The sequence below is a fragment of the Pavona decussata genome, unplaced genomic scaffold (genome assembly GCF_977016875.1).
Source record: "Pavona decussata unplaced genomic scaffold, jaPavDecu1.1 SCAFFOLD_220, whole genome shotgun sequence".
Lineage (NCBI taxonomy): Eukaryota > Metazoa > Cnidaria > Anthozoa > Scleractinia > Agariciidae > Pavona > Pavona decussata.
In genome coordinates, this window is record NW_028145625.1 from 570,167 (window position 1) to 590,524 (window position 20,358).

The 20,358-nt window shown below is 37.9% G+C and overlaps 3 protein-coding genes across 3 annotated transcripts in view; all 3 read left to right on the forward strand.

Moving 5' to 3' along the window:
• LOC146459316 (uncharacterized) overlaps positions 1 to 20,358 on the forward strand; it is a 329,226-nt gene extending 308,868 nt beyond the window's left edge. Inside the window, exon 2 of the mRNA XM_085089684.1 lies at positions 19,804 to 20,358. Within this exon, the coding sequence (XP_084945810.1) occupies positions 19,804 to 20,358 (555 nt within the window). The remainder of the gene's footprint in view (positions 1 to 19,803) is intronic.
• LOC146459343 (tachykinin-like peptides receptor 86C) lies at positions 3,331 to 8,195 on the forward strand. The gene is made up of 5 exons (XM_085089672.1): positions 3,331 to 3,523; positions 5,097 to 5,251; positions 6,101 to 6,371; positions 6,779 to 7,033; positions 7,777 to 8,195. The coding sequence occupies exons 2-5, from the start codon at positions 5,124 to 5,126 to the stop codon at positions 8,131 to 8,133; spliced, it is 1,011 nt and encodes a 336-aa protein (XP_084945798.1). The 5' UTR covers positions 3,331 to 3,523; positions 5,097 to 5,123; the 3' UTR covers positions 8,134 to 8,195.
• LOC146459344 (putative G-protein coupled receptor 45) lies at positions 12,137 to 13,977 on the forward strand. The gene has a single exon (XM_085089674.1). It carries the CDS (start codon positions 12,892 to 12,894, stop codon positions 13,813 to 13,815), a length of 924 nt encoding a protein of 307 aa, XP_084945800.1. The 5' UTR covers positions 12,137 to 12,891; the 3' UTR covers positions 13,816 to 13,977.

The following is a 20,358-nucleotide window of genomic DNA, read 5'->3' on the forward strand; positions in this document are numbered from 1 at the left end:
CGGAAAAAACTGAGCGAGCACGGTATTTGAGGGACTAGCTCGCTCCGCGTTATTTTGTTCTGTGTGTTAAGTTCCTTTGTATCTGTAGCCATGATACAAGTCAAAACGTTGTGATCAGTAATATGGCAGTGATCTTGCTTACAAATAGAAAATGTTTCAAAATAAGGATCATTGGATTTTCAGCGAATCCTAGCCTCACTTTTTGAAAGTAAATTAGGACATTGTTCTTTAATGCGTTGTTACACTAGGGAATTTTTATTGCCACTTGTCTCGCAATTTCGTGACACAAGTTGCACGCTTGATCTTTGTCCGGTATAACATGCCCTAACATGACCATACCTCGCAACGTTTTCGTTGCAGTCACCGTACGCGTACGACTTCATAGAACCGACTTTTTCTTCTTGCGACGATTGCGGCAACAAAAAACTTGTCAGACATGTTAATTTCAGAGCATGTTGCACTAGGCAAAAATTCGTGTAACTCGTGTCGCAACAAAATTGCGGGACACGTGGCAACAATCGGCGCCTTTAGTTGTTATTTTAACTTTAACTTTAATAGTTTGGTTAGTTGCACATGCTGAAAATCGTTTCAGAGTGTTGGCTCTCGCTGGAAGGCACCAGAAGCTTTTCCATTATGCTTGTGCTTCCCCACTTAAATGCTTCATTGATCCCATTGCTCTGTTTGTCTCCCTAAAATGCTCGGTCTATGCCAAAGATGTTACTTAAATGCTCCGATAATGGCTCATATCCCATGGCCGCTAAGCCAATCAAAACACTGAATTAAAGTATCCAATGATTCAGTTTGTAACAATTAACAATTATTCGTCGAAGGCGAAGTAAATATTGGTGAATATTTTTCACCAATATTTACTGAGCCTGAGGTGACCTTTGTCTGTTTTGTAAGCTAAGAAACAGGTGAATTGTTTGTTTGTTTGTTTGTTTGGTTTTACTCCAGGTTGGGGCTGACTGTTTTACTAAGTGCCTCGATAGTTGTAAGAAAATTTTGCCCTCTATGTTATAAACACGTAATCGCAATGAGTCCTCGTAGAATTAAAGATTATTTTTCACTTATATTTTCAAACTTTCGCGCAGCGACGAGGGCAATTTGCGAAAACTTTAAAAATACGTGTGAAAATTAATACTTAAGTCTTCTCTGGGTCATAAGATTACATTTGCAAACGTTTTTAACAGAGTGTTAACGCTAACAATAACATATACAAGTTAATACAGCGTCACTAATATAAATTCTCAAAGATAGAATGCGAGAGCGAGAGAAAAGAGCGAGCGGCTTTGAGAAAGTCTGGTTTTCACGCTATTAAGGGCTGTAGTACAATACAACCCCTACTAACTCGAGCCCCCATGGAAAACCAAAAATTTAGCGAGGTTGGTGTCGTATTTGAAGTTACTTGTTGATAATTAATGAAATGTTGTGGTTTCATTATTCTTTCACAATCACATTTCACTTCGGGGCAATAAGTTTGTTTTGTAATAGGCTTTTAGATTGAGAATTTTAACCAAAATTTTAAGAACATGGGCAGGTCAAAGGATGAGATCGCCGTTTCCATGCATTACACACGCGATAAAGACTGGAGATTTTCACACGTCATTGAGCTATCGTTCTGACATTTGGACGTTTCCTGACATTTGAGCCAAGGGAAAGAAAAATTAGTTCGATTGAGGAGTTCGGTTTAGCTCATAGTGATGGTAAATAACAAAAAAAAAAATGGTTTCAATTCCAGAGGAAATCGTATTTTGTTAGCGAGGACTTTGAGTTTACCGAATTTCTACTGTATATAACCACTTTGCTAGCTTGTGATGCCGGCGGGTAGTATTAAAAACCTGGCCTTAAGACTGACAGGGAACCATTATTTATAGAAAATTATTCCTAGTTAATTAAAATACGCCGCATAATTATGTCATCCGTTTGGCTGCCAAACTTGTGGCCATAGATTAAGAACTAAATGTCCTCTATTTCGCGACCAATAAGAGTTCAGCAATTACGTTTAAGTTGGTAATGGTTGTTAAACATATAGCCCAGCGCTTATTGAAGTAGATCGGAGAGTTTACATAAATGTCGTTACGGCATGGAACTTCAACCGATTAAAGTACCTGTAATTTTTTTATGCGCTTTAATTTGGCTATACACACGCAAACCATATTAAAACGAAAAAGAAATACAAATCTTCCTGTCCATAAATGTATATTTTACTTACATCATTTAGGTATATTTAAACGGGACAGGTTTGTAGCTAAGCTTCATTTTTTTTTAAGGGCAAAAAAATGTTCGGATATTTGCGGAAAAACTATTGTGGACGGATTTTCTTTTATACTTAGTTCAGGGGTACGTATATTGTAAAGCTGTTCCATAAACTCGTGTCTTATGTGTTCGATGGTAAGCCAGAACTTGATATTTTGTTGTTTGTAGAGACGTTAACGAACAGCTGCTTGATTAAGGTATTCATAATGGTTTAAAAATAATGCATGATAAGACCATCCGCCATCTTGGATAGATTCTTCGATTTGGACTGGAACGTACCGATGACATGTGACGTTTTTTACGTCACCGTTTTCAAAAGTGTCAGTTTTCACCTGTCCACACTAGAAACGAACCGTTTTCAAACAGTGCGTTTTCAAACGTCTCAACTTTTGAAACCCTTTTTTGAAAGTCTCCGTTTTCATCGGCATGCGGACGATAGGCGAAAACACATCAAAAAGTATGCGTTTTCAAACGACAACGCATTAGTGTGGGTGGGGCCTGACATTTTGAGGTTTCCTGAACAACGTTGTTAAAACAGAGTTTGAGTTATCGGGGTACGTTTGAGCCAGGGGAAAGTAAAATAAGTTCGAGCCAGCGAGGAGTTCGGTTTCGGCTGATAGTAAATGACGGAAAAATGGGTTCAAATCCAGAGGAAATCGTAATTTGTTCGAGTTAGCGGGAACTTCAAGTTAACGGAAGTTGTACTGTATATAACCACTTTGCTAGCTTGTGATGCCGGCGGGCAGTATTAAAACGTGGCCTTGGGCATGAGAGAAAGGGAACCATTACTTAAAGAAAATTATTCCTAGTCAATTTATATACGGCGCCACATAATTATGCCATCCATTGCTTGCAAAATTTGTGGGTATAGATTGAGAACATGTGCTCTACTTCGCGACCAATAAGAGTTCAGTAATTAAGGCTTAAGTTCGTAATTCTTGTTAAACATACACCGTGCTTATTGAAGTAAATGATATGTTGTTACAATGAGCTTCATCTAACAAAACATAACACCCATTAATTAAAGTACCTGCATTTTTTTTCCTATATAGGCTATACACATGCAAACCATATTTTGTTTTCGCAAGCACGACAAAATTTCATCAAGAAAGCGAAATAAGGCAAGCAGAGGATTTTCGGTATCTGCTCGTGCATTAGGGAAAAAGGGATCTCCTCCCTAAAACACAGTTCATCGACATAAGGAGAAAGTACCGAGACCTTTTATAATATTCTCGTTCAATATTCTTGCCCCCGTCAACTTCACAAGGTAAAGTATTTTTAAATAGTAGCGTTTCGTGACTAACTTTTGCCTTGTCTTCAAAAGCAAGCTAAAAAATGCATTTGCCTATAAAACCACTCAACATGGCTAAATCTAGATCTACCACGGGATTGAATATTACAAAGGATATTTTTTTTGCAATGGTGGGCAAAGCGATTGTAACTAAAGCTCTGCTTCGTCGCAATATCAGAGAGGTTTTCAGGAAAGAAAGCTTACAATTGAAACTGGCTAAAACGTACGCACTGAAGATGGTAAAATCTTGAACGCCTTTTGTTTCAAATGTTAAAAGGAAACGTGGTTTTGAATGTTGAGGTAACAGGTAATTAAGCAAAATGTTGAGGAATGGCAGATAGGAGTCAGCTAGGATCACTAATCATTTTTCATCTCATTTTTATTTTATTTTATTTTATTTTATTTTATTTTATTTTATTTTATTTTATTTTGCCCTACTTTAGAATGTCAGACTTAATATGAAACAAAGATTTTACAAAAAAAAAAAAAACAAAGTGAAGATGATGTGGCGAGGAACCTTAAAGGAACCAGGAAGCTCATGAAAAATTAGGTTTCCTCTAAAGATTCTAATTGAAATCAGCTATGTCGTGAAACTTGTTCTGTACTTCCCCACTTGCATGACTTCAGTGGAAGTGTGAATACGAGGCGACCTCCACCCTTTGCAATGTCTCGAGTGGACATAAAAACTACAACAAAACAATGCGTTTAGGCACAAAAAACAATGGAGCTGGAAGTTATCTGAGTCCAATTAAAATAGAGCTAAGAGCGTGTGCAGGCCTTCTGGTAAATGCCCAAGGTAGAAAGACCTTGACACTTAATAGTTGTTCTTTTTTTTAATGGTCAAAAGTTCCTTTCCCACCGAGGAAATTCAGTAATTTTTCTCTTCAGCTTGGCGTTCCGGAGGCATTTGTCATGTATGTAGGATACTACGTGACATTGTTCCCTTGAACTACGAATCAGTTTACTACAATAAATCATGATTACCTATGCGCTAAAAGTTCCTCTCCTAAAATTAAATATGTTTACCAGGGGAAGTGAAATATGTGTATTGGCAACGTCAATACGAGCAAACACTATTTTTACGTGGGTGTTTGAATGAGTCCTGTGACAAGTTCTTGACTTTTTTCCTTGCTACGTGTCTGATTGCATGTCGTGTATGCTTCGAGGGCAAATACAAAAACTAAGGTTTCCACTTCCTTCTATTACAAGACCGACAAACTAATATCATTTGTGGTAAGAAGGAAAAGAGGATCAATTTTAAACTCTGAAAAAACAATTAACATACATTTTTTTTTTCAATTTTGGAAGCTTTTCCCCAGATTTTTATCAGTTTAGTTGTTTTAATATGAATGTAACACAATTACACATTCTTCCTGAATAAATTCTTAGTTTTTGTTTTCCTTGAACCTTTCATTGTCACCAACGTCACAGCCACGGTCTTTTAATAACAAAATATTTTACCTTTCAAACATTGATTCTTTCATTTATTTCTTTAAGATTATTAAAATTATCGGCGTTGTCTAAAAACCTAACTGCTTCTTACTTTCAGCTAGGAATTGGAGTGCCCTTTCAAGCCATGTCTATGTATACGGATTCTAAATTTGCTACGATCACCATAACAACAGTGCACTCTATACTGGCCATTGTAGACATAGCTGGAAACTATCTGGTTTGTGCTGTTGTAGTGAAGAACCCAGATATGAGGTATGGTACACACTTTTTGAACAACTGCAAGGTGTAAATGCATGGTGATGTGTGCAATCTGATTGGAAATACAGAAGGAATAAATTCCGTGACGTCATCGCCACCATGTTGGTTTACCGTCAACAAGAGATTTCTTATTGGTTTCGTTTGTTAAAATTCGTCAACATGGCCGAAACAACATTGTCATTTGAATCTCTAGGGACGGGTTCCATAATCTCCAGGCCAGGGTGTCGCAAAAAGGGGACCAAGCCGACCAAAGCCACAAATCTGTTTTTTTCGCTTAACGCCAAACAGTAATTATGCATGGGCTTCATTTTCTTTAAAGACAATATGCTATTCCCAAGCTTATTGCATATATATATTGTAAAAATCGCTAAAATTTTAAAATTTTGGTTTGGATTTCGAGGATTTTTGAGGCACACATTGGATTAAAGGGAAACGACAAAGTACTCATTGAAAACGAGAAATGGGCGGTTAAATGTGAAAGACTAGTGTTTTTTTCTGTCATGATCAAACCGTTGATACACGATTGGTCCAACATTCCTTACTTTAAAAAAGAACACGAAGAACTTAAACTCTTAAATTTTAGAGAATGCAAATCCTCTAAATCAAAGTAAACCAGCTACGAGCATACAAGAAACTGCAGAAAATTGGTCGAAATGACTGCAAGAGGGCGGCAAAACGTGAGGTAGGAGCCGTGCAAGCCTTCCAACCACATGGTAACCCCATCCAAAAGATGATGATTAATCTTGGCCTAATGGAGTAGAAACATAATGAAAGCACTATTCCAACTTGTAGCAATTAAGTAATTGATGATGTTCAACTAAAATTCATTTGCTGTTCCCACAGAAATTCAATCAACTACCTTCTGGTGAACCTAGCTGTCGCCGACATGACGGTAGCCATATTTTTTGCACCACAGTACATATTTATCCACAGTTTCGTACACCCAGATGGGATTACTGGGACCGTGTTCTGCAGACTGCTGACTGGAGGAAACTTGGTCTGGGTCGGCGGTGCCTCGTCAGTCGTCACCCTGGTTGCCATAGCCGTAGAGCGCTACTATGCCGTGACTACACCCCATGGAAAGAGGAGAACGCTTAGTAAACGAAAGCTGAAGGTGTGATGAACAACAGTTTATTTCAGTCCAGTGAAACTCTTTTTTTTTATATTTCTGTACAACTTACTAATTACCTAGTTTGGATGAACCACATCTCTGCCAATAAGTATTATTTTCTGGTGTCACAGTTCACGTTTTTGGAGCAATTGTCAATAAGTTTGATAACCTCACTGTAAATACCAGCTCCTTTAGTTTAAAAAAAAACATGCAAGACTACATAATAGACAGCCTAAACCTCATCACGAAGATGACATGAAACCAATTTGATTGGTCGCTTATAATTAGTGTTAATTGACTTTGATGTCACCATGGCAAGCCATTTTTGAAAGACATCGCATTGCGTTGTATCGTATTGTACTGTATTTGAAATAAGTACATTGCATCATACATTTTCCTTGGCATTCCAGGTGATCATACCACTTTCTTGGATCTTTGGAGTGGTCATAAGTTTGCCAGTTTTCCTGGTTCAGTACTTTGACAAGGAAGTAAATTACTGCATTCAGGTGTGGCCTGAGCAATGGATGGGCAAAGCTTACAGTCTTACTTGGTTTACGTTCACAGCATTTCTCCCAGTTTCGATGATGATTTTTCTTTACTCTAGAGTTGTGTACACTATGTGGTTCAATGGTGCAGAGCCTAGTCAACGCAATCGTCAACAACAGGTTTGAAATAAAAATGAAGAACTTGATCTTGGCAAATGTAGTTGTAATACGGCGAACGAATGGCATGGCCGTGACCTGATGATAATTTCCCCGTAAACTGAACTACACTGGATCTTAGAATTAGAAACATCTACGGCAGGGACATTTAACAAGGACATTTATGCACGTATAATAATTAAAATGTTGTTTCCTGTGTTCCCAGATCGTGTTATGACTTTTTAAAGCCATTTCTGTACGCGATTGCAGGCCAGATTTTTCACAAATTTCTCTTTTTCGTTTCTTGGTTAGATGAGATATTAATGTCAAAATTGCTGAAAGAAAGTTTTCGAAATCATTAAAACATCTCGAGATATGTCAATAAGAATGTCTTGGGATCCCAGTTAATAAACGCTATTGGTTCAACGAAATACCTCGATCACAGCCGCCTACATCTAGAAGAATATTAAACGGAATCGTTGCCAGTACTCCCAAAGTTCACTCACTACGATGGATAGCTCCATCTGTTAAATCGAAGTCTGTAGAAGGCGGTACTTCTCAAACCACGTATCTTCAGCAGTAACCAGAGCTGGCTTTGGGTTATATCCAGATTTCCAAGCCGTTTCTTCCTTTGTTGTTCTGTTGCATTCTGCTGCCGTTTGTTTTTGCGCATACTAGGTTTCGTTGAAGTATTTTCAACGCCAGACCAGACCAGAGTTTGCTTTTTTCGCAGCAATAATGACGATAAAATCACTTTTTATTTGCAGGGTGTGATAAAAGTACGAAAGCGTGTCACTTTGGTGGCTATAGCTGTCAGTGTTATCTTTGCTGTATGCTGGCTAACTGACTCAATTAGCTACGTGCTCACCTTTTACATTCCTATACACAAGTTTGGAAATGTAACATTTGTGGCCACAGCAACATTGGTCATGTTCAATTCTGCTGTCAACCCTATTTTGTATGCTTTGCTGAGCCAACGATTCAGAGAGAAGATCAAGAGAATGATGTGCTACAGTCGTCGCTCATCGGTAAACAGGAACAAATCTCTGAGGGAACTTCGGACGCTAGAAGTGATAAACTGTACTAACCTTTCCACCCAGGATATAGCAGTAAGCTCGATATAGTGACTTTCGGATATGAACTCTGAGTTATTTTCTCTTGCATGACGACTAAAAGGAACATAGTAAATATACACAAAATCTTTTATTAGCTTATTAGGAAGAGCTTTGAAAATGATGAAGAATGGCATTTATTTTAATGCGATAGCATCCTTGGTTGCTGAGTTATTTAAGATTTAGGCTTATGCAAATTAGACAACTTGTGACGTCACAAGACTGACACAAAATGAAGGGAAATCACAAAATTTGGAATATCTACGCAAATACTACATCTACAGGGTTGAAATTTTACAGGGTTGATGTGCTGACAGAACTACACATTGTGATAGTGGCTATGATGTCACCATAGCAACGTATTCGTTACCAGACCTCTACCTTCCAAAAATGACAAATGCCTTATTTATTGCTCCACAGTCAAACAGAATTTCTTATTCTTGTGCTGCGTAATGTCCATATTCCCTCACACCCACTGAATAAACATCAAGAGCAAGAAGCGCTTCTTGGGATGGGAAACTCTGATTTTATCCTTTGGATGGTGAGGGCCTGGAGCCCATTGTGTTGCCATGGAAACGGCATAGTGGATCCTACCATGAAACTTTGTGATGAGTATAACAACTCTACAAAGTTTCAGTTCTATACAGAAAAAGGCTTAAGAGATATTCTATTTTTTGTGATTTCCCTTCATTTTGTGTCAGTCTTGTGACGTCACAAGTTGCCTAATTTGCATAAGCCTAAATCTTGAATAACTCGGCAACCAAGAATGCTATCGCAATAAAATAAATGCCATTCTTCATCATTTTGAAAGCTCTTCCTAATAAGCTAATAAAAGATTTTGTGTCATATACACTTTAAAACATTTTTATTGAACTAAAGCTTTCCTCTACGCCTAGTTCCCAAGGAACCCATGTTGTTCTTTGGTGATTACTTATTACGCTTTGCGTTGGTGTTTCAATGGTTCCAAAAGAACCAAATGAAGTGTTACGCCAGTGAGGGCGGACTGGGAGGCATTGCAGCAGTAAATGTAACTGAACGTGGCATATCAACTACCTACCTCGTTAATACAAATCGGAAATATGGCACTTGTTGCCTAACCCTATCTTGAACGGGAAGGGGGAGAGCGATTCTTCCTTCGGCGACTTTGAGCTTTAATACCCTTTTTAATATTTCGGCAAATGGCACGAAGCTTGGTGACTTTTTCAGACACTTATCTGGAAACAATTTACAGTGGTAGATCAGAGTTCACTGAATGTGATACCATGGCAACCAAGTTTTGACATGCCGTCATTTTGAAATCATGACGTAAATTCCACTTTATGTGACGTCACCATTTTCCGTTGTTTGGGCGTACTATCTGTATCATCTAAGTCTCATTGTCATAACTTTTATATTTGCGAAGTTACGGCGTGTGACGGAATCGGTTCCCCTTAGCCCCAAAAGACAAAAAAACCCGGTCTAGATAGAGTAAAGGCGCTGCCCTACTTGGCAATTTTTCTTTAAATATGTTCTGCAATTAGTCGCACCTTCGAGAGACAAGTTGCAGGAGTCTATGCCTACTGTAATATTCCCTGAAATGAAAAAATCAGCCTTGCTTCTTCTGGCAGTATTTGTTCTACAATTTGTTGGTGATTAGATCCTTTATCACAGGATCCAGTACTTTTATTTTGTTGCGGTGGTCCTTACAAACACAGTTACTGGTTTTTACTAAATATGTCTCGTAACGTTTCTTATACATTCGGCGTGGCACAAAGTAGAAGCAACTTCTACTTCTTACAACGATTGCGGCAACAAATAAAATGTGAGACATGTTCATTTCAGGGCATGTTAGTCTAGGCATCGTTTCGTGCAACTTACGTCACGATAGAATTGAGAGATAGGTTGCAAGAAAAATGACCTAATGTAACATAGCCTTTAATAATAAAAAGGGAAATGTGTGATTACTGTGTTCGCAGGATCAAAGAATATAGAATGCACAATGTGTATAGGCCATGTAGCACACGTAGACAATAAAATGAGAAATACAGAGGCCGCGAGTTCAAGTTTCGTCGAGGTCAAAGCCGACTGCGAATCGAAGGAAGCTAGGCCTACGAATATTCTGGTATCGAGGTTCTGGTATCCTTTATCTATTATTAATAGTCAACGACCATTTCGTGCGATTAGTTTAGAACCATCCTTTTGAGGGTATAATGTAATGGGAATAAAACTCTGAAAATCCTGACCGCTGAAAACAAATCAGTGGCTCTGCGGTATTCGAAACCACGACAATCCAGTTGTTGGTCTATCCAGGAATCCATTTACTCCTACCGTACAACTAGACCTTTGCTACGGCGTTTTCCCAGATCGGTCTAGGTTTAGATACATATGGAAATACTATTTCCCGCGAAAATTTAAATGCTGGTTCACATGAGAATTATCCAAAGCTTGAGACTCATAGGTTAGAAAGGCTTCCGTGGGGGAATGGAATTGTGGGAACTTCAGTCCAAAAACAAATATCCTATTTCCGAGTTGCTGTCAACCTCATCATGAAAGAGAGGCTAAGAGCAAAACTTTTCAAACGAAAATTTAGTTTTGTTTGCAAATGAATGAAAACTAATTTTCATAAGAAAAACTTTGCACTTAGCCTCGCTTTCATAATGAGGTTTAAAGCAACTCGGAAATGGCCTATTGGTCGACGTAAACGCCGTGACACCGAGATAAAACAGTTCTACATTCCGGGTAATGGCGGTCTCCTAGTCTACCGCTTTACCATCTGAGCAACAAAGCTACAATGGGAACATGGCAGCCAGAGAAAAACCAAATCGAACTTTAGTCTTCTTTTTGTTAGCACAAAATTGTGGATTTCATTTAGCCGTTAAGTAATATATCAAACACGAGAAAGCGCGTTTCATCAGATATCCAAACACTGAGAAGTAGAATAAAAAATCGAGGCGCAGCCGAGTTTTTTTAAACGACTTTGAGGTGTTTAGATATCTGTTGAAACACACTTTCGAGTCTTTGATATGGCTTCTCAAATGATCAATAATTCTTGGAGAAATTTAAGGCTAAAGTTGGCAAAATTTTATGGTAATTAGGAACACATATTCAACCCACAGTCACAATTGTGATTTTCTTTGTTTCTCTTGATGAATTATTAATAAATTTGAGAGCGGCTAGTAAATATCACCTGATACTTCCCGTGATCTGAATTCAAATTGTAAAACTTAATTAGTCATAACGAGGAGTATGAACTACTCATAAAAAATATTGATTTTAAGTGATCAGTATTCAATGGAACGTAGTTAATTTACAAGATTATGAACCCGACTTTCACAAATTTCTTTTCATCAAATTGCCTATATCCGTGAGCTGGAAGAAACGACAAAGTCAGTCGTGAGAAAATTGAATTGAGGGCATCTTTTGAAAAGACAAATTTGCATTTAAAACATTAGTATTAATTTTCTCGTTATAACACCTGCAGATACACTGCAAATAACACGAGACATTACCTATTAGACTGTCATTGGAGTTATCTCTCACAACCATTACGTTCAATTGTTTCTATGAAACACCATTCTAAAGTGAGTTAACATACATGTACGATGTGGCTCAATTTTATCATTCTTGTATTTTTTGATATCGTCATTCGCTAAAACTGGTAACTTCTAGCGTTTCCAGCGACGCCTGTCTACCAAATTAAACAAAAACCCGCCCCAAGGGTCAAAATAAATTGGCACCGTTCTAAGAAGCAAATTGATCGAAAATGGCAAGCTACGTCGCTGTAAAATTAACGTTTCCAAGGTGACAATGCACATACACAACACTTCCTCGTAATATAATGCAGTTCATCTTATTCAATAAATTACAAAAGGTCCTATATCCACTGAAAGCAGGACATTAATGACAAAAAGAAAATTTTACTGTCTGCGATGAAACTAACTAACAGCAGGCAATCTACTTTTACGATCTTTAACTTTTTAAAAAATTATCATGCCGACATTTTGATAAGTTATACATGTAATTAAAGACAAGTTGATGCTGCTAAGACAGTGAAGGGCTTTCGTGATAGACGTACGTGATTGCAGCGAATATCGAAACAGTCGTAATGTCTGTTCTTTTGATTTCTACAAAGATATCGCATACCGCATACCAAGCCGGTCAAGGCAAATAGGATCCAATAAACCTAGGGAATAGGAGGACAATAAGACTTAACTTAAATTATTTCTTTTCCAAGAAAAGAAAATATTTAAAATTTTCAAGCAGGCACAAGGTCGGTCAATCGACATGAATCTCCCTGTTTGTTATTAAATTGTAAGCGCAAAGCTCTATCTTCCTGCCGGCGTTACTGATTTAAATATTCAGATGAAGCCAGAATTCACTGAATAAATATTCAATTTATCATGTCGCAAATATAATTCTGTAGATTTCAAATATCACTTTTGTGGCGGAGATCTTAATATATCAACAACTTCTTAGTGACTTTTTAGTTTATAATAAGATATGTCCGGCTATATGTCCGGCTGTCTACAGTACGATATTAAATTTTTTTTATCCTCAAAAATAAACAAACGATTGCCTTAAGAACTGTAGCTAATCAAAATATACGTCCGTGTGTTAAACAGGTGCCTGTATAGCGGGATATCAATATATTTATAACTCATTATCTTATTGGTCCCTGGTTATATATCAGACGTATCCCATTTAAATTCAGTGCACGAAGCTTCTGCACTGTTGACAGACAAGTAACCAGTGGCGTTTGCTCAGCGAGCTCAGTGTGAGAAAAGGACTGTGATGACTAACTTTTCAGAAGATCAAAGAGAGGTCGATACATATGATCAACTGTTCTGCTCGACAGAAGTCTTAACTGGAATAACCACAGAGCTGATATGTCTATCTGTGCTTAACAGTTTTCTTTCCATCACCGCATTTCTGGGGAACACTTTGATCCAAGTTGCCCTTTATAAGGAGTCCTCGCTTTACACGCCGACAAAGCTCTTGCTTCGCACCTTATCAATGACTGACCTCTTCGTCGGACTGATCTCTCAGCCTCTTGTTGTCGTCTACTGGCTGTCTGTGGTAAAGGAACATTGGAGCATCTGTCGCTACGCTCTAACCGCAACCTTCATAAGTACATACATGTTAGGCCCTGTTTCCCTGTTGACCCTCACTGCAATTGGCGTTGACAGACTTTTGGCATTGTTGTTAGGGCTCAGATACAGACAAGTTGTAACCTTTGAGCGAACTTATGTGGTCGTAATCACCTTTTGGGTGATATGCATTTTTTCTGCGGCAATGTATTTCTGGAATTACCAATTAACATTGTGGTATGGCAATATTGTTACGACACTCAGCCTTGTGACCTCCGTCGTCTCTTACACAAAGATTTTCTTTAATCTTCGTCATCATCAAAATCAAGTACAAGGCCGCATTCGACCAGGGCAACCAAACCAATTAAGTCAACTGAACATAGCGCGATACAAGAAGGCAGTGTCCAGTGCACTGTGGCTGCAGTTGACATTAGTTGCTTGTTATCTACCACAAGGCATAGTGGGAGCTTTGTGGACTAATCAAACTGAATTTTCTCCATCTTTGTACCTTGCTAGGCAATTTGCATCCACTCTCGTTTTCTTAAATTCATCTTTAAACCCGATTCTTTACTGCTGGAAGATCAGAGAAGTGAGGCAAGCATTGAAGGACACAATAAGAAATCTTTAGTGTTTATCTATCAAGATGGACCGTTCAACGGTTAATTTAAATATATGTTTCTTTTAAAGAAAAAAAATGTACAAAGAAAAAGCCATTATTCCTCTGTACATTTCAATGTTTTTACTTTAATCTCCTTTGACATGTGCAAAAATATACAACCGGTAATTTTAATAAAACATTTGCGAAAATGGAAATTTTGCCTTGTAATGATTTGGAGATTCTTTTCTGTTAACAAAATTTACAGAAATATATACCTTACTCTTTTTTGGCATGTTCGTAGACTTTATAAATACGACTTCCGCTTCTTGGTAAATCTTAATTACAACAATGTTTGTTTGCATGATGTGCATTTACACTTTACGACCAGGATCATAAACTATTTCTTGTTTAGAAACAGTAATCAGTGAAGATTTTTCCAAAAGATTTTTGTCCCACAATGTTGATTTGGACTTCCCGCTAGCTTAAAGTTAGCTTTTCATCTTTTATGGTCTTTGCTGCATTGTAATAACTTTATAATGTATTCCTGGTCTCGTCGAAATTGTAAATGAACCTTCTCACAATTGAAATGGTTAAGATAACCCACAGGTCCCTAAGATTTAGTCTCCGACTCTTCAGCATTTCTTCAAGCGTGGCAACTCAAACCAATCGGTCACACAGAAGTGAGCTTCCACGCGGAATAGCATTACGGTTTTTGTCTCGTTTTGCCTTTTTTACTTATTTATTGATTTATTGATTTATTTTTCTTCAACTGCTGTTAAAAGCAGCTAAAGTTTAGCAACAGAAATACCGGTCTGCTTTCTTTACCCAGTGTAAACGGCATAGCGAGCAACTGCATCTTATGTTGATTTGATATTGAAAAAAATTACACCAACAAACAAAGCAATCAAGAAAATTAGTCCTTTATCTTGTCTGAATATCAAAATATGAATATCTCTCTATTATTGCTGTCAGTTCTTTCTTTGGATTAAAATAGGTGACACAATTCGGTGACACATTCAAAACTATTCTACACTCCACGAACACTCCCAAATTAGCACCCTGGCGGAGCGTATTTAATGTTTTTTCCCCACCTTCTGCCTCCACCAGTTTTATTATTGTAACCAGTAAAACAACAGTGAAGTGGAACAATGAGACGAGGAACAATTAGATAATAATAATAATAATAACAATAATAATAATAATAATAATAATAATAATTAATATTTCTATGGCGCAAATTTAACATGTGGATATGATCAAATGTGCCTAAATGCGCCTAGATGAACGCAGGAGATTTGTAGGAGCTGGGGTCGTTTACGTCCGTCTCCGTTACCGAACCCGATTCATTTCTTCTTCGTTGTTGTTGTTGTTGATGATGATGAATTTTTAAGTTCAATAATAATAGTAACTTAATGAAACATATCAGGATATTTCAAAAGCCACCAATAAATAAAATTATATTTGAAAAATACGTATCGGGCCCTTTCATTCTATCAAGTCCTGGCTGGAACTAGCCTTTAGCTCTGTGGACTTTCGAGAAACGAATGCTCTTTTCGGTGGTACAAAATTGTAAATTTTACTTTCTCATTAAGACCTCGTCAACAAAGTGACTTGAAAATAATGGGTGAAGCACAGCTGTCAAAATTTTAAATCGGCTAACCAACATTCAACACATAAATATATATACAAAAGGCAGTAACATTCAGCAAAACATTAATTCAACAAAATAAGCGAGTAAACCATTAAACGACATGGGGAATGCTGGCCTCCTCGTGAGGATTTTCAGTATTTTTAAAATACACGTTTTCGTCAGCACCTGACGTTATCAATAGCGCCTTATTTATCTTTTAGGTGATTTTATGGAAAAGTGACATGTGTCCGCGATACGGTATAATTAGTGCCATCAGGTCTAGACATTGTAAACAAAACAATGAATGCCTGGTAACTCTTTTTTTCGATAAACAATTTAGAAAATGTCAAACAGAGCACCAAAGAGATCATTTCTATCATTGATGTTCTACATGTGCAGTGCGGAAAATTTAAAATGTGCGAGCTTTTTCGGCAAATTCCGAATTTTTAGTCATATCTAACGCAGCAGCCATCTTGGCAACCATCTTGGATGTGACGTCACGGGAGCCGTGCGGCGCCATTAAGCATTGATATTAAATTTAACGTATCTTGTAGGAGAAAGTGCCGTAAAATCTTTTGATAATGCGTAACACAGCAGACACCGCGCTTTACATTAACTTCTTCGTTATCGAGGAAGTTTCAATAGTTATTAAACGAACTTTGAATAAATTTCAGTTTAAAGCAAACAATATTTTTCTCGCTGGAACAGCTGCAGATATATTGAACATGACAGAAGGGAATAACAATTAGATTGTCACTGAACCGTCATTTTTAACACTTTCCTTTCCCTGTTGCCAATTTATGAGCTCGTGGGCTTTAAATGTTTCCATCCTTGGATCCAAGTGATGCTAATAAAATATATTTGTATGCCCCAAATATCAAGAATGGTTATAAATTGGTACCTTTAGTTAATTTTGTTTATTTTTCGTGGTTTTCAACTCCGTAACGAGTTAACGTAATGTTTTGATAATTGTTAATGTAGTTGGTAGGAGAAGCCAAATCATGAATTGTCTTAAGGCAATGACGTATAAATATGAACGGCTGAGACATGTAAGTTTTGCAAAAAGGCAGCAAAACCTGACTGACTTTATAGTCAATTTATTAGCTTCCTGTGGTTTTTTTTTTCTCCCAACTATTGTCTGTTTTGGGCACTGTGTAGTGGTAGCTTTGCTGACGTAATTGTTTTACATTTTTCGTTAGCATATATTTAACAACAACCTACGTGGGATCAATTTACTTTGTCAGCTATATAACAAATAAACATTCAAACTTTCAGCATTTCAATCTGCCTAAAAATACGTTAAAGAAAGATGGAGATGAGAAACCTTTCAGGAGACAACCAAAACCCCCATGAAACGTATTCCAAGCTATACTGCACTGTAGAAGCCGTAACTGGTATACGCAAAGAGCTCATGTGTCTTTCCGTACTACACCTTTTCTTTTCCGTTACTGCACTTTTGGGAAATATTCTGATCCAAGTTGCCCTTCACAAGGAATCTTCACTTCATCCGCCGACCAAATTGTTGCTTCGCACACTATCGGCAACTGATCTCTGCGTTGGCCTTATCGCTGAGCCCCTCGTTGTAACCTACTATCTGTCTATGTTGAAAGAACATTGGGACATTTGTCGCTATGCTCTGACCTCAACTTTCACAGTTACCTACATTTTAGCACCGGTATCTTTCCTGATATTGACTGCAATCAGTCTGGACAGACTTCTCGCCTTGTCGTTAGGGTTAAGATACAGACAAGTTGTGACTCTAAAGCGAACATTTGTGGTTGTTATGACCTTTTGGGTAATTTGTAGTATTGCTGCAGCTATGAACTTTTGGGATTACCATATCACGCTGTGGTTTGGTAATATCAATTCTGCAGTATGTTTGCTTACATCAGTTTTCTCTTACGCGAAAATTTTCTGCAATCTTCGCCAGCATGCTACTCAAGTACAAGGCCTTGTTCACCACGCACAACCAAGCCAGGCAATAACAAGTCCAATGAACATCGCAAGGTACAGAAAAGCGGTCTCCACTTCACTGTGGCTTCAGTTGACATTAGTTGTTTGTTATCTACCACAAGGTATCATTGGGGTCTTTTGGACTAATCGCACCGAATTCTCAGCTTCCTTATATGTTGCCAGGCAGTTTGCAACGACTTTAGTTTTTTTAAACTCGTCATTAAATCCCATTCTTTACTGCTGGAAGATCAGAGAGGTGATGCAAGCAGTGAAGGAAACAATGAGACAACTTTCCTGTTACAGGACTTAACACAAGGCGAAAGTTTCAACTTTCAAAATGCAAAACTAACAGATTTAACAACAGTTTTATTTCATGTTATTCCTCCAGATATGTCTAGCGATACTTGATCGATACATTAGTTTTGTATTCTAGTAGTATGTTTTCAAAAATTTGAGCTTTTTAATCCAATCTAAGCTAGTGGCCGCGATTGGTATACAATTCTTTGTAAGATTTAGTAGTGGGATTTCAGCGCAACAACAGTTTGCCAAGCTGCTGGGGATTTAATAATAGAAGTTTACACAACAGTTCCTGTGTAATACCCACTGTTTTTAGTGTTTTAATAATGTTCTCCTTATCTTATTGATTCGGACCAAAAAGGATGACTTGTTAAAACAATGCCTTCCCGTCATGGGCAGTTAACTTATAAGACAGACATATTGATGGCAGGTACTGTCCGAATTCAATTGACAATGGCAGCATTTACGTCAGTTTTTGCTCTGTTTGAGTAGTTTTAATTTTAGGGTGTTTTTAGACATTTATCGCTTCATATATCCCAAATATACACCTTGAAATTGAAAGCAATCATTCTGATATAAAACCATGTGGCAAAATATTGAAATAACAGAATCGGTAAGCAAAGATAACTGATGCCTAATCAAAACAACTCCCACCTAAAATATAAAAAGTCTAAACGACATAAAAATTAAAATGTGCAAATTTATACGATTCTGTTCTGTTCCCTTTTTTATGCAATGTTTAAAAAACGAGCAGGAGTGATTTATCGGGTTTAGACCTGAAAAAACACGTGCTGCGAGTTTTTTGAACGGCTTCAAAAACATCCCTGGAAAAGCATGTGTCAATAGAGTTCGAATCAACAAGTTTTTCGAAATTGATTTAACTATAAAAGTTAACGTTAAAAGAGAACGACGTTTTTTTCGACCGTCCGACGGTCATTTTCAAATTCAAAATGAGAAGTAAAATATGTGCTTATATACAATTGTGAAAAAACTAATGAGATACTGACTTAAAAAGCTCTAAGATATTCACATCTAAACAATATAAAAAATAATAGCGTGAATGATAAATACAAAGGAACGCTAAAAACGATAAAAGGTATTTAAAAGTGAAATAATTAAACAAAAAACTTTGCGCGGATCGAGTCGCATTCTTTGTTCAGTTTCGGCTTTAGGTCGCGAATAAACAACATCTCGAAGATCAAGCAGTCGAGTTTGCTCTGACACTTTCTCAGGATTCTGAAGTTGCTTTTAATGGTCTCTGGATCCTGTCCATGCTCGTCCTTTACATGATTGCCAATTGCTGATCGTTTGTGTTCCTCCACACGTTGATGTAAGTGTCGACTCGTGAAGCCAACATAGCCTGCATCGCACAGACCACATTTGAAATAATAAACAACGTTTTGTTGATTCACAATGGGAGGTTTATGTTCCTTTGGTTTGATTTTGCTCTTAATCTTCTGACTTGTGTAGACAGGATGGACATCAGCATCGATCTTTCGGCTGAGATCATTGAGTTGGTGTCTTACCGCGTTCGCCGATTTCTGGTCTTTGAAAGGTAGGACGATTCTGACGAGAGCTCGTTCGTCGGATACCCGTTGTTCAGGACATTCATTCTCAGTAACTTTCGTTTCAAAAAAATGTGTGATGGTGTTCTCTACGACGGTTTCAGGATAATGCAAGCGAGAAAAAATCCCTCTAAGACGTTCACATTCCTGATGGAAAAAATGCCAATTCGAAGGGAGTTTGAACGCCCGGTTTAACATTGTTTTCAGCAGAGAATGTTTGTATTTCATGTCAACATGGCTTTGGTAGTGCAGTAAAAGCGCTATGTCGATGACACCCTCAGCAAAATGCCCGATGTTTCATCTGCCTCTGAAATCTTGTTGAAACTGAATGAAATTCACCCCTCAGTCAGTTTCACAATGGAACTCGAAGACAACGGCAAACTTCCCTTTCTTGGAATGGTGATTATCAGAAATGGCCCCCGACTAGACACGAAGGTCTACAGGAAACCAACCGATACCGGGCTTTTACTGCACTACCAAAGCCATGTTGACATGAAATACAAACATTCTCTGCTGAAAACAATGTTAAACCGGGCGTTTAAACTCTCTTCGCATTGGCATTTTTTCCATCAGGAATGTGAATGTCTTAGAGGGATTTTTTCCCGCTTGCATTATCCTGAAACCGTCGTAGAGAACACCATCACACATTTTATTGAAACGAAAGTTACTGAGAATGCATGTCCTGAACAACGGGTATCCGACGAACGAGCTCTCGTCAGAATCGTCCTACCTTTCAAAGACCAGAAATCGGCGAACGCGGTAAGACACCAACTCAATGATCTCAGCCGAAAGATCGATGCTGATGTCCATCCTGTCTACACAAGTCAGAAGATTAAGAGCAAAATCAAACCAAAGGAACATAAACCTCCCATTGTGAATCAACAAAACGTTGTTTATTATTTCAAATGTGGTCTGTGCGATGCAGACCATGTTGGCTTCACGAGTCGACACTTACATCAACGTGTGGAGGAACACAAACGATCAGCAATTGGCAATCATGTAAAGGACGAGCATGGACAGGATCCAGAGACCATTAAAAGCAACTTCAGAATCCTGAGAAAGTGTCGCGACCTAAAGCCGAAACTGAACAAAGAATGCGACTCGATCCGCGCAAAGTTATTTGTTTAA

What these genes read in the sequence shown, in the direction of transcription:
- LOC146459344 (XM_085089674.1), top strand. Translation starts at nt 12,892, where the DNA reads ATGACTAACTTTTCAGAAGATCAAAGAGAGGTCGATACATATGATCAA.
- LOC146459343 (XM_085089672.1), top strand. Translation starts at nt 5,124, where the DNA reads ATGTCTATGTATACGGATTCTAAATTTGCTACGATCACCATAACAACA. An exon ending in GTGAAGAACCCAGATATGAG is followed by an intron (nt 5,252 to 6,100) that starts GTATGGTACACA and finishes CTGTTCCCACAG; the next exon opens with AAATTCAATCAACTACCTTC. An exon ending in AACGCAATCGTCAACAACAG is followed by an intron (nt 7,034 to 7,776) that starts GTTTGAAATAAA and finishes TTTTATTTGCAG; the next exon opens with GGTGTGATAAAAGTACGAAA.